Source organism: Miniopterus schreibersii (genome assembly GCF_964146895.1).
Source record: "Miniopterus schreibersii genome assembly, chromosome: X".
Taxonomy (NCBI): domain Eukaryota; kingdom Metazoa; phylum Chordata; class Mammalia; order Chiroptera; family Miniopteridae; genus Miniopterus; species Miniopterus schreibersii.
Window position 1 is genome coordinate 7,825,761 of NC_138104.1, and position 12,951 is coordinate 7,838,711.

The following is a 12,951-nucleotide window of genomic DNA, read 5'->3' on the forward strand; positions in this document are numbered from 1 at the left end:
GTCCTTCTTTTCAGTTGGCACCCTTTCTCCCATTTTCTTTTTTCTCCTCAACTCCTGCTGGACTTTCAAGTTTGAATTTAGGGCACCATCTCTTTTGGGAAGCTTTCTCAGACCCACCCTCTCACCCCTTTAAAACTCTGCCTTTACCTCTCTGTTAGCACTTACCACATGCTGTGTTAACATTTTTCTGTTTGCTTGTCTTTCCCATTAGACTTGTAGCTCTTTGAAGTCAGGTACCATGGGTTAATCTTTGTATCCCCATTGTCTGTTTGTGTCCCACAGTGTCTAGTACATAGTACGAGTTCAAATATTTGTTATTGAACAAATGAATTAACAAATGAGCTCCTCAGAGACCTTCCCCTTTCTTTGCCTCTCTTCTCAGCCTACAAGTTCTGGCAAATGGCCTCCGCTCTCCTGAACTGGCAGTTCCTGGAGAATTCCTGGTGTGGAGGCTCTGCCTTTTCTTTACTTATCAAAACCTACTCTCACCTAGATCAGAAGCAACACAATCAGATGATAAACTAATTCACACTGAGGTGTTAAATCATTTCATTATACAAATACTGAGTTTCTACTATGTGCTAAGGTGTGTGTGTGAATCACAAAAAAGAATAATACAGGGGTTAAAGATCGCTATTTAGGAGCATATAAGTAGTGGCTAAATGCATTCCTCCTCTGAGAAGTATTTGCTTTTCAAAGAACTGGATTTCTAATGGTGAAATTTAAGCAGCAGACATGGAGAGTTGGGTGTAGATCTTTCAGCCTCCCATACCACGTATGAAACAGGCTAGCTCTGTGTCACTGAATTTGTGGTGTAAATGATTTTCTAATGAGTTGGGCTGGCTTTAAGCCCCAGATTATTTTGTTGTCACCAGTTACGCTCTGCTTCATGAAGGATCACCTGGGACTATCTTGCAGGAGACAGATTCTTTGAACATCCTGGGATCAGATGCTTTCTCCGACTTTGTGTGGTTTTATTGAATCAAACCTTGTAAGCCTCATAGGCTTTCAGAGTTTTTACGTACAGCATTCAAAGATGAGGCAGGCTGTGAACCCGCCAGCGAGCCCCAGTTGTGACTATTTGTAGGTCGGGTTTGTGAAGCCAGTCGTAGCTGCGACGGGAAAACATTTCAAGGGAAGCTCCTTGGCGATCCGGAAGAGGGGGGGATTTTGTGCGGCTCCGGTGGCCAGAGACTAGCTGGACCAGTCTGGAGGGAGACCTGTGGCGAAGCAGAGAGGGGCACTTAAACCAAGAACCCCCACGCACCCCAAGGAAGGATGGAGAGACTGCAAAAATCCTAAAGGGAAAAGCCCTCCGGCGGTAGGCCAATGAGCGGCGGGAAGGAGGAGTAAGGCTGGGGGAACTTCTCTCAGAGCCAGTCAGAGCGGACGGCTACTGGGAAGCCAATCAGCACGCTGGAGCCCGCAGCCCCTCTGCAGTAGTTGTGCTCGGGAGCCCAGTGTAGAACCGCGGCGAGCGGGCAACGGGACTGGGCCGCCCAGAGCCACCGCACGCCCTCAGCGTCCCCCTCCGGTGCCGCCCCGGTTGGTCCCGGAGCCCCGGGGCCCCAGCGGTCCCCGCAGCCCCTCGCCCCTCACCCACAGGCTCCCCGCCGCCCCTTGGCCGCACAGTTGGCCTCGCTCTGCTCCGCCCCGCCCCGCCTCCCCTCCAAGCCCCGCCCCGCCCCACAGGCCCCGCCCCGTCCGTGCAGCCGAGTGTTCCCGCCCTCGCTCAGCGCCCAGGTAGCTGCGAGGAAACTTTTGCAGCGGCTGGGTAGCGGCTTGTCTCCCTCTCCTCCGGCCACCGCTAGGCTTGCCGCTTCCTGGGACTGCTTTCGTCCCCGCCGCCACTCTCCAGCGCTCCCCTTGCTCCCAGCCCAGCAGGATGGCAGGGACCGTGCGCACCGCGTGCTTGGTGGTGGCAATGCTGCTCAGCTTGGACTGCCTGGGACAGGCGCAGCCTCCGCCACCGCCACCGGACGCCACCTGTCACCAGGTTCGCTCCTTTTTCCAGAGACTGCAGCCCGGACTCAAGTGGGTGCCCGAAACCCCCGTGCCAGGTGAGGAGGAGTCCCTCAAGCGGTCCCCGCGCCCAGCGAAGAGCGCGGGGGTGCGTGGTGGCGGTACCCCGAGTGCTCTAGCCCCGTGGGGCCACGGTCATGTGCCCTAACGCTGGGCACTTGGGAGTGGTCGCTGTGCTGGGGGCTGACCAAGTCTCCCGAGGGAGGAAGAAGAGTATGTATGGACCGTGGCCACATTCCCTGTACTCGCTGTGCTGTCAGGGAAGGTGCGAGTGGGAAGATCGGTGGGCATGGCCTGCTCCGGAGCGCCCATTTTGAGGGGAGGGCGGGAAGGTGGGAGCTGGCTCCCGGGGCCTGTGCGAACGGGCGCCTCACATCTGAACCGGTGCCTTGGGAATTTGCCACCCTCGCACGTACGTGACAAAATTTCAGCCTTAGCTGGACCGCGGATCAAACCATTCTTTCACCAATGTGTTCCCCAGGCCCTCTTTACCACAGCCTGGGTTCCAGAGCTCGTGGGCCCAAATGCAAGCAAAGTTGAGGACAGGTCTCAGAATCCAAAGTGGCATGTAAAGACACATGGAGGGAAACTTTTGAGAAGGAGGGTTCCCCAAATGAGGAGGACTGAGGCTTTTCCTTTAAAACGGCGTCCTTTCTCTAGGTTGGCAAAATCACTTCAAAAATGGTGCTGCTGGCCCAAGGAGCAGTTCGAAGATGATAGAACCCCTCCCCCTCTCAAATTCATCAGCCTTTTTGACAGGCTGGACCCTGAACGGGAGATGATTTTAGGTGGAGGAAAGTTTCTGAATGCCTGCCTTTTGTTCTACAGTATCAGTTCGCGTAGTAAGGGCATATTTTAATATTAGCTGAGGGCTGCCACTGTCAACAGATGAATATTAATTGCCTTTTGTGATTGTCCCGCGGCTGGACTCCTAAAAGCCTGCCTTAGAATTTCATCCGGACAAGTTGCTACACTGACAATGTGGGTGAGAAGAGTCGCTTTCAAACAGGTTAATTTAGCAAAAGTGCGCTCTGAAGAAATGGCCGGTAGTATTCACAAGCCATAAAAGATTTGTGGCCTCCGGGGTCTCTTAGCGAACCATGCATCCAGCGAGGCGTGGGTCCCGTGCTGTTGAGGGATCCGGGAGCCGCCCTCGCCCAAACTTGGCTCTTGGCCCTCAACAAGTCAGAGAGGCGGACCTGATGGTTGGACCAAGTTGTGAGTGTGATGCGAGCCCTGTGGGCGCTGCCAGCCAGCGTTCACTAGCGGGAGGTTACCTAGGCAGCCAGCGCGCCCTGGGCGCCCTCGGCCTTTTCTTTAGGTGGATAAAAAGAGCCGAGTGAGCATGCTTAGTTGCAAAGGTAATTGGTCACCCCTTTCTGTGACTGAAATGCATCCGCGCATATGTTAAATATTGCTTTGCAGGACTTCCCTCTAAGGAAGGGTTGAACTACTTCTTCCACTGTTAAGTGTTTAACACACCACGTGGGTGCATGCAGGAGCTGTAAGGGACAACCTATGAATCCGTTCCACGGAGCTGAAACAACAGGCAAATTTCTCTCCCGCTCGAAGTGCCATGGTATTGCATTGCTAAAGTCAGAGAACATGCTTTTGGTGATAATGTAAAAATTGGTCTTCACAGGACGAACCCCCACAAGATGAATGGGTCCAGAGTTGGGGTTGGCTGATTTGAAATCAGGGGGTAAAGGTTGTGCTTAAAAGAAGAAAAAGGCCAGAGGGAATGCAGATACCGATTGAGCAACCCCCTCTACACACACTCAGGCCGTGCTCCTCCTCCCTTCCCCTCCCCCAGCTCTCTGGCTGCCTGCCTTTTTGCAGCATCTGTATAAAAGTATTGGGAGGGCCCACACACTGTGTGTAAGAGATTTGGCCTGCACTCCCTCCTTCCCAGGACCCTTACTCCGGGCCTAAGGATGGCCATACTATAGAGAACAGGGACTGGTAAATTTGTCATTTTCCACTAGTATTTCCCAAACTCCACTGGAAAAATCACTTTCCGAGGGTTTTGCCATATAAACCCCCAACAGTCCCTACTTCACTTCCATTTAACAAACATATGCAGTGTTGAGCACCTTCTACATGGCAGGCACTGTTCTGACTTGCCTTGGAGCAAAGCCAAAATTCAAATATGGTGATACCCATACAGTTACCATATATCCTGGATTTACTGGGGCAGTGCAGATTTCCAGTACTTTGTCCTGGCAGGAGACCATGTGTTCTGAATTTTAGCTGAGCAAATACCGTCACTGTAGGTATGGAAAACATGGTGAAAATCCTAATGCCCATGTGTGCAAAGAGCTCATCAGTATTTCAGAGAAAAGACAATAATGGCAGACTAAATACAATCGCAAGTGCATAATTTCAAAGTGAATAAATGTGTAATTTGCTGCTGTCGATCAGTGGTTGGAAAATGAAAGAGAGCTGCAAATTATTTGAGTTACGAACCATCATGATGACCGCTTATCATTTTTCCCCATCTATATTTTAAGCTATGTTCAGTTTACAGGCTCCACTGAATTAAAGCTTTCTTTGTCCCAGATAAAATGAGATTGCGTCACAGTAAGGAGAAATTCTCAAGAATGTCCTGTCTCACTTAGGGGGAGCATTTGGGATTGAGTGCTAACTTCGGCCATTAGCAGAATTGAGTTAGAGTGGATAAGGTACATTTCTTATGCTAATATAGATGAGACTAAATAGCATTTGAAATCAGCCAGCCTAAAAAATAAATCACTGGTGCTGAAGGACTACACTAGATTTCCACAAAGCTCCTCTAAAGCCTTACAATCTCATGTTCCCATTTCTTTTAGAGTGTTCAAAGGCACAGGATAGCAACTCTAAATAGCATGGCCCCAAAATCCATAGATCTTTTCATACCCCAGTCTTTTTTTTTAAGGATTTGTAACTTGGAAAGCACCACAGATGGAAACCAGGCACACAGAGTTAGCATTTGGCAGAAAAATCCATATAACTGACTTTCAGTGCAGCTCTTTTGCCCTTATTTAATTTAGAAAAATTCAGAAAAAAAGCCAATGAGCTCATAAGTCTAGATGTTTATTTTGTTTTGCTTAACCTACCCACAGGCGCAATCAAGAATGGATACAATTTTAGACAAGGAAAGTGAGTTAGTAATCAGACAATGATGTTTCCAATTGTCTCAAGGGAATGTTACAGAAGTCTGAAAAAAATTCCTCTAAACAAAAATCAAGTGTAATTCACTTTACGAATGCCATACACCACTTTTGTGGGGGGTGATGGTGAAGGGGTGGGATGGGAATGAGAAAATCAAACAAACTGTGGAAGTGTTGCAACTCCCAAAAGATTGAGGAATCTTGCCTTAGAGGGCCTTGGAAAGTGCAAGAACCATTGCAGAAGGCCAAATGTCCATATGGGTAAAAGGCAGCCTTGAAGAGCCAAAATCGACTTGGAGTTTCCTAAAATAGATGAAACAACATAAAAATAAAAATCAGCATTCTTGAAACAAAGAGAAAGTTTGGTATTTGTTGTTGTTTCTTAAAGGGTCAGAACTAGCAACTGTATCTGGGTTGCCAGCTGTGGCTTCCCAATTAGTTTGAAGCAGTTGGCGGTCCTAATGTCCAGGAGAGAGTGAGGTGTGGGAAGTTTTTCCCTCCTCTGAGATTGCACTAGACATTCGGGTGAGCAGGTGATTTGTTAAAACTTTTTGAAAAACTTGTATTATTTTTTGTTAACTTGAAACAGTTTAGAGAAATTCTTTCAAATGTGATCTGAATAGATTTATTACGTTAATCCTGATGATGGTGCCTAGATGTGTTTTAGAGGGGCGCCTCAATCTGATTGAAAAGTTGGCTAATGATTAGTGAAGCACCTTGGCCTGAAAGGAGTCTAAGACTGCCTGTCCCTTGGCAGGCTCTGTGTTAGGTGCGGGGGTATCAGAGGAGTAAGACACAGTCCCTTTTGTCAAGGCGCTCTCAGTCTAGTGGGGGAGCATACAAGTAAACAGGCCTCTCAGGAAACTTGTAGGATTAAATAGAGTGAAAAGAGCTAGAAAATACCTCCAGGAAATTGGCTGAAATGGTCACAATAGCCAGCCTGGGCAAGGGAAAAGAACTGAAGAGATGAAGAGGGAGATAGGGAGGAATCTCTTAATAGGACTGCCATCTTAAAAAGTTTTCTTAATTCTTGGAGCAAATTCCGTTTGTAAGCATTAGGAAAAACGGGCATAAGAAGATTTTGATGGACGCTAGATGCCACAGATGGTGTCAGTTTTGCAATGTGTTTTTTTTTTTCCCCTCTTGTGGGCTTATAGGTTGTATCCAATATTTTGATGTAATATTTTTGAGCATTCTGTTACTTCCATCTTTAGAGTTGTAATGTTGACTGTTCATTGTAGCCTAGAAAAGCCTGCTTATTACCAACCAGGGAGAAAAGAGGCCTGGATTTGTCTGCTATGAGACAAGACAGAAAATATGTTTTCTCCTTAAATGGCAGCTATCAATGACCATGCCAACTTTAGTGTTTGATGCATATACAAAAACATGGGTCTTAAGGGGTATCTTATTACTCATTTCCAAGAAAATTGAAGATAATCACTTGTAACTTGTGCACACGATACATCATTTGGAAAGAATTTCACTGGGGATCATATTGCTCAACTGAAAAGTTCTGGCATGCTGAATTTGTACATTTTTGTGAATGCTTCCTTTTACTCTGATCTCTAGCTTTTTTCTGCATATGGTTGTTTGTATGTTTTAGATTATAAGCTTCTTAAAGGGAAAGCACTGCTTTTGATGCAGTGTTGAACACAGTGATGAGTACCGTAGAGCATTTAGTAAATAATTGACAATAATAGAATTTCTACATCATTAGTATTCTCTATGAACTCTCAAATACTCCCGTAAGCTATATGTCACCTTACTTATTTTAAAAGCCTCAGTCCAAATTTTTGTAGCATATTATTGGGGTATGTATACAAACTTTTCATACAATGTCTATTTTGATTGGAGACAAGATTCAGGATTACTTTGCTTAGCTGGTGACTCTTACCATCAGGCAGGGCTTATTAATGTTGAGTACCCAAAGAACAAATTGAAATTAGCAATGTTGTTATGACTGGCTTAGTATCATTAAAGAGCAACAATTATTATATCACATAAATTGTAAGACATCTCTTAAATCAAACTCTCTGATTTAATGTCAGCTAGACCTTTCTTGCTAATGTTGACATTACCATATTTGGGAGTCGAGCTATAACACATGCACAGACCTGTTGAAGAACCTCACGGGATTCTGTAACCTGGGATCAGAATTTGTGCACAGGCTCTAATCAAGAGACCGTACCAGGAGCCAACATCTATTCAGCCCTAGCCAAGTTTGTAAACAGGTTTGATGTTTTTGGTAAGCTAGGGACTAATGGAAAGAGTGGGCAGAACAATCCCCCGCTCATCTGCCCACATTTAGCAAATGGTCTGCCTTGAAACAGGATCCCCTAGCACTCCATTAAGAAATGAGCATCAGAAAATAGAATCCAAGTCATGGGCCCCAGCCTGGCTTTAGAGACAGCATAAAGTAATGGGAATTTACCTTCTGAGATGTAATGACTGGGAGAATGTGATTCAGAAGGCAAGGTGAAGATGGGCATATCAGCAGAGAAAATGTGTGTTCTGAAATGCTGTGTGTGCGCGCGGGTGAAATGCGTATTAGAACATTATAGTCTCACTTGAATACCTTGTTGAATACACAAAGATTTAGTTCTGTTTTTCAAATTAGGCCAATTAAAGATCAATTATCCAAGTGATAATTATTAGAAATACCTGTGTACCATTTTTCTTTTTTTTAAAAATATGTCTATTGATTTCAGAGAGAGGAAACGAGAGGGAGGGAGAGAGATAGAAACATCAATGATGAGAGTCATTGATCGGCTGCCTCCTGTACGCTCCTGACTGGGGATTGACCCTGCAACCCGGGCATGTGCCCTGACCAGGAATCGAACCCTGATCGCCTGGATCCTAGGTCGACGCTCAACTGCTGAGCCATGCCTGGCCGGGCCCTGTGTACCATTTTTAAACAAAAATGAATCCAGATTGATTCACAAGGAAGGCATTTTCATTTTTGAGTTTGTATGTAGCTGAATAAAGTCTTGAGACTTTGTATTTTTCCTTATGAGTAAAAAGGAGTCAATGTTAAGATATCAAAATGCATGGCTAGTGTTCCAAACAGTTAATTACTGCTAGTAGCGGAAATTGTATTTATATACTAAATTAGTAAATCTACTAAGCTCTTTGAAGTATACTTAATAGGCTTATATTGATAAATAATTGATACGAAGGGAGATAAAATACAAGTGAAAGTGGCAATAAAAAGGGACAAGGATGGTAAAGCCATTATAAAAGAAATCTCCATCCATAGTATTCCATCCATCCACCTGAAAGTTGAAAGATGGAAGGTGGGGGTGGGGTGAGGGGTGGGATGGGGAGGTGGTGGTGGTGGGGGTGGTGGTGGTGGTGGTGAGGGTGTGGGGTGGGAAGAGATTAACCAAAGAATTTATTTGCATATATGCATAACCAAAGGACACAGACAATAGTGTGGTGAAGGCCTGGGGCAGGGGGGTATGGGAAAGAAGGGGTCAATGGGAGGGGCATGTGTAATACTTTCAACAATAAAAATAAATTAAAAAAAAGAAAATTGAAAGATGTACATTTCTCAGTAGTGATGATTTTGAGAATATTCTGTATTTTTCAAAATTTCTATCCACACTGAAGTGTGTATTTATTTCTTATACATCCAGAATAAGGCAAACTTTTAAAGTACAATTTTAATTGGGCTTTTTGAGTCTGCCTTTTGAAAATGAGTTTATTACTTGAAAATTATAAATTCTGATTATGACATCTTTAAGGTATATGTTCATAATATTACTATTAGACTGTGATCTCCTCCAGGTTAAGGGCTGTATCTCATCTTTGTATCCCTAGTGTCTAGCACAGTACATGGTGAAATTAATACTCAATAAATATTTGTAGACTAAATGAATAAATGGAGTTAGAAATGTATTCTGAACATAAAATTTCCATAAAACTAATATTTAAGTATTTGATTCATTTTTACTAATATACTAAGGTCTCTAAACAGTAACTACTTTTTTCAGGTCAAAATCCATTTGTTGTCTATAAGTACCTGATAAAGGACTTTGGTTTACTTCATTTAGCTGTACTATAACTCCCTAGAAAAAGTAGACTAGTCAGATTTTACAAGAGATGAGTAATCTGTGCTTGTTTACAAGACTCTTCTAAGTAGTTTAAAGATAAATTAAGCATATCCACATATACATAAATGCATATATTTATCTTCACTTTATTTAGATTTCTGAAAATGATGCAACTTGGTGTGAGTTACAGAAATATATACTGAATATATGTAAGTTTTTTCCTCAGTGTTTGGTGTTTCTTACCTATAACGTCAAACTTCATAAATGTACATTTAAAAGGACATAACCCAAAGTGGATTTTCAGCCATGGAAATTTTATTGGAGTAGGATAAAGGGCCTCATGAGAATTTTCTTAATTTCTGTATGCATTAGGGCAAACTTTTAACTCAGCTAAGAAAGTTGAATTAGTTGGGATGACCCATCGGGATTTCTTTCAGCTAGAGGCCCAACTAGGAAACAAGGTAGAAAAGAAAGGGATGACGTTCATTTAAAAATAATATCAGAATTCTGTTTGATAGTTTCCTCCTTAGTTATTGTTCTGCTCTCTTTCTCCCAAACTCTGCGTACTGGAACTTATAGTATGTATCACGGAAGCCTGGGAATCTCCATTGCTGTTTGTAAAATTTTGGTTTGGATTACTGAAGCTGAGGGAAATCTGGTTTAGAGAGGAAGAGTTAGAGTGACAGACACAAGAAGGAGATTAAAAGCCTTCACTCATATATATCAGAAAGTTAACAGGCACATAACAGTCTGAAAGGATTGGAAAATATTTAAATATGGAAATTTACATGTGTGTGAAGATAATACAGAGATATGCCCCAATTGCATTTGGTTCCCAGAAATACTATCTGTACTTTTTCTTTTCTTTTTTTTTTTTTTAAATCTTCACCCAAGGGTGTTTTTTCCATTGCTTTTTCAGAGAGAGTGGAAGGGGGGGGGAGAGAGAGAAACATCCATGTGTGAGAGAGACATCAATTGGTTGCCTACAGCAGGTGCCCTGACCGGGGCTGGGGATGGAGCCTGCAACCAAGGTACGTGCCCTTGGCCAGAATCGAACCTGGGACCCTTCAGTCCGCAGGCCCACTCTCTAACCACTGAGCCAAACCGGCCAGGGCTGTACTTTTTCTTAATATCCATGTTTTTTGAAGTACATGGCTTATTCATAGCCTCTGTAAGACCCTATGCTTGTTGAATGCAGGAGCCATGTTTGATTTATCATATCCTTTAGATTGGTGAGTAGAGTTACTTGTACAAAATTATAAATAAATGGACACAGACAAAAGTATGGGGAAGTCCTGAGGGTGGGGTGGATGCAGGGTGGAGGGGATCAATGGGGGGGAAATAGGGGACATCTGTAATACTTTCAACAATAGAGAAAAATTTAAAAAAAAGTTTGGAATGAATGTAAGAATAAACAGCTAAAGGCAGAGTCTAGAGGACTTGGTTACTGTTGAATGAGATCCTAGGATTGCGTAGACAATGAGTACATCATTGTCTAAGTCGATCTGCAGCAGGGACTGAGTAAGGAGTGGTAGAGGGAAAGCCTATTTATCCATTCTCTGTGACCTTGGGAGCCTTGTTGCCCCTCTGCCAAAACTGAAACTTGAGGAAGATGTGTCAAGTAGAGAGACATTTTTAGCTGCAGCTTTATTTAAATGTGGTGTTTGGATATGTTTTATATAGTTATGTTCATAGATTATATATGTATAAATATATATTTCTATTGTTTTGATAATGACAATAATTATGTGCTACTTAAACTGTTTGAAAGCTGCTCATTGTTACTCTAAGCAGTGGGTGGTCTTTCACAGTCATACCTTACATTTGTGTCCTGAAAGCCTTGTTGTTTTTTTTTAAAGGTATTTATTTATTTATTTTATTTATTATTATTATTATTATTTTTAAATATATCTTTATTGATTTCAGAGAAAGGAAAGGAGAGGGAGAGAGAGATAGAAACATCAGTGATGAGAGAGTCATTGATCGAGCCCGCAAGCCAGGCACGTGTCCTGACTGGGAATCGAACCCCGATCGCCTGAATCCCAGGTCGATGCTCAACCGCTGAGCCACGCCCAGCCGGACCTGAAAGCCTTGTTTTCATATATCTTAGGTACAAACAATGTAGCCACTCATAAAGTATGCACAGGCTCTGGGTTCCACTGACCTGTTTGGTTTCAACACACACACACACACACACACACACACACACACACACACACACACACTTGTACATTCATACATATACACATATAATATCCCTACATTTATACACCCTTCATAATCTAGAGAATAAGCCTAACTTACACTGGGAAGAGCTAGGAGGTACAGTTTTTCAGAGCTCAAATAAAGCATTTTCAGTTACATTGGCCCCAAATTGTTGCAGAGTTAATTGTCATTACTATCATAGAGTTATTGCTCATTTATCAAGTTTCATCATTTCCCTAAGTACAGAGATGTGATCTTCATTAAAGTAGTGATGGTCAATTCATACTGTGAATTTGGCTCATTTTGGAAAACTACTTCTAGCACTGGCTGCATTTCATGTTGAGCCCCATAGAAATGAGAATGTGACCCAAGAGGCCCTTTCCAGGTTAGGTTTTGTGGCCTGATTATATTGGGGACTACATTTAGCTGTTTTGGAAAACATGGGAAGTCTCGGAAAAGAAACCTACTAATAGTAAACTTTATATACTCTCTCTGAATAAATATTTAAATGTTTTTATTTATTTTTTACTTCAACCAACATTTATTGAGCACTGATTCTGTGCCAGGTACTGAGCTAGGAGCTGATGAATAAGATAAAATCACTGCCTAGGGAGGGAGCTAAATAAGGAAAACCATGGATGTCAAGACAGTAGAATGAGGGCTGCCATAGAGCCAGGCACCCTGTGGGGGTCTGAGGGCTGCTGGGCTGTAGAGGAAGGGTGCCTAGTTCCCTTAAACTCATTCTTAGTTTGCCTAAGTATCTGCAAAGGTACAAAGCTGAGATAAAATGACATATTTGTTGGACTGGAATAGTTTGGACTGGTTGGAGTACAGATGTGGGGAAAATGGAGGAAAGATGAACCAGATGAACCAAGGAAATGCTGAGGTATTTCCTTGCGCTGTATGCAAGGATAATGAGGATCCATGAAAACATTTAAAGAAGAGAAAATGTTATTCAGTATAGAGGACGACTGGAGAGTGAGTGGTAGCAGGGAGTTTTAATAACGCAGGTGAACAGGTGAGGCAGTAAATAGGAGAATAAAAGATAAATTTGAGAGAATAGAGGCAGTAAAGTAGACATAACTTGGTGACTGGATATGAGGACAGTTTTTCTGGTTGGTGGCAGTATGGTGCATAATAAGTGCCTAGTACGCATTTGTTAAATGAATGAAGTATAAGAGGAACTGATTTTTAAAAATGTTTTTATTGATTATTTTAGAAAGAGAAGAAGGGAGAGGGAGAGAGAGAGAAAAAAAAATATGCTAGAGAGAAACATGGATTGGCTGCCTGCCAAAGGTACCCAAAGCAGGGATTGGGCCTGCAACCTGGGCATATGCCCTGACTGGGAATTGAACAGGTCACCTTTCAGTGCATGGAATGATGCTAAACCAGCCAGGACTAGAGGAACCTATTTTGAAGGGGTGAAATAATTAGCTCAATTTTGAACAGATTGAGTTTGAGGGAGTCCTTTGATCATTGAGGCAGAAATGTCTGCTAGATAGTTGAGATTGTGTTTTAGGTCA

The 12,951-nt window shown here is 43.2% G+C and overlaps 1 protein-coding gene across 1 annotated transcript in view; it reads left to right on the top strand.

Moving 5' to 3' along the window:
* The first annotated feature begins 1,459 nt into the window (after positions 1 to 1,459).
* Positions 1,460 to 12,951, top strand: part of GPC3 (glypican 3) — a 357,395-nt gene continuing 345,903 nt past the window's right edge. The window contains exon 1 of the mRNA XM_081125313.1: positions 1,460 to 2,060. Coding sequence (XP_080981439.1) covers positions 1,886 to 2,060 — 175 coding nt within the window. The 5' untranslated portion in view covers positions 1,460 to 1,885. The remainder of the gene's footprint in view (positions 2,061 to 12,951) is intronic.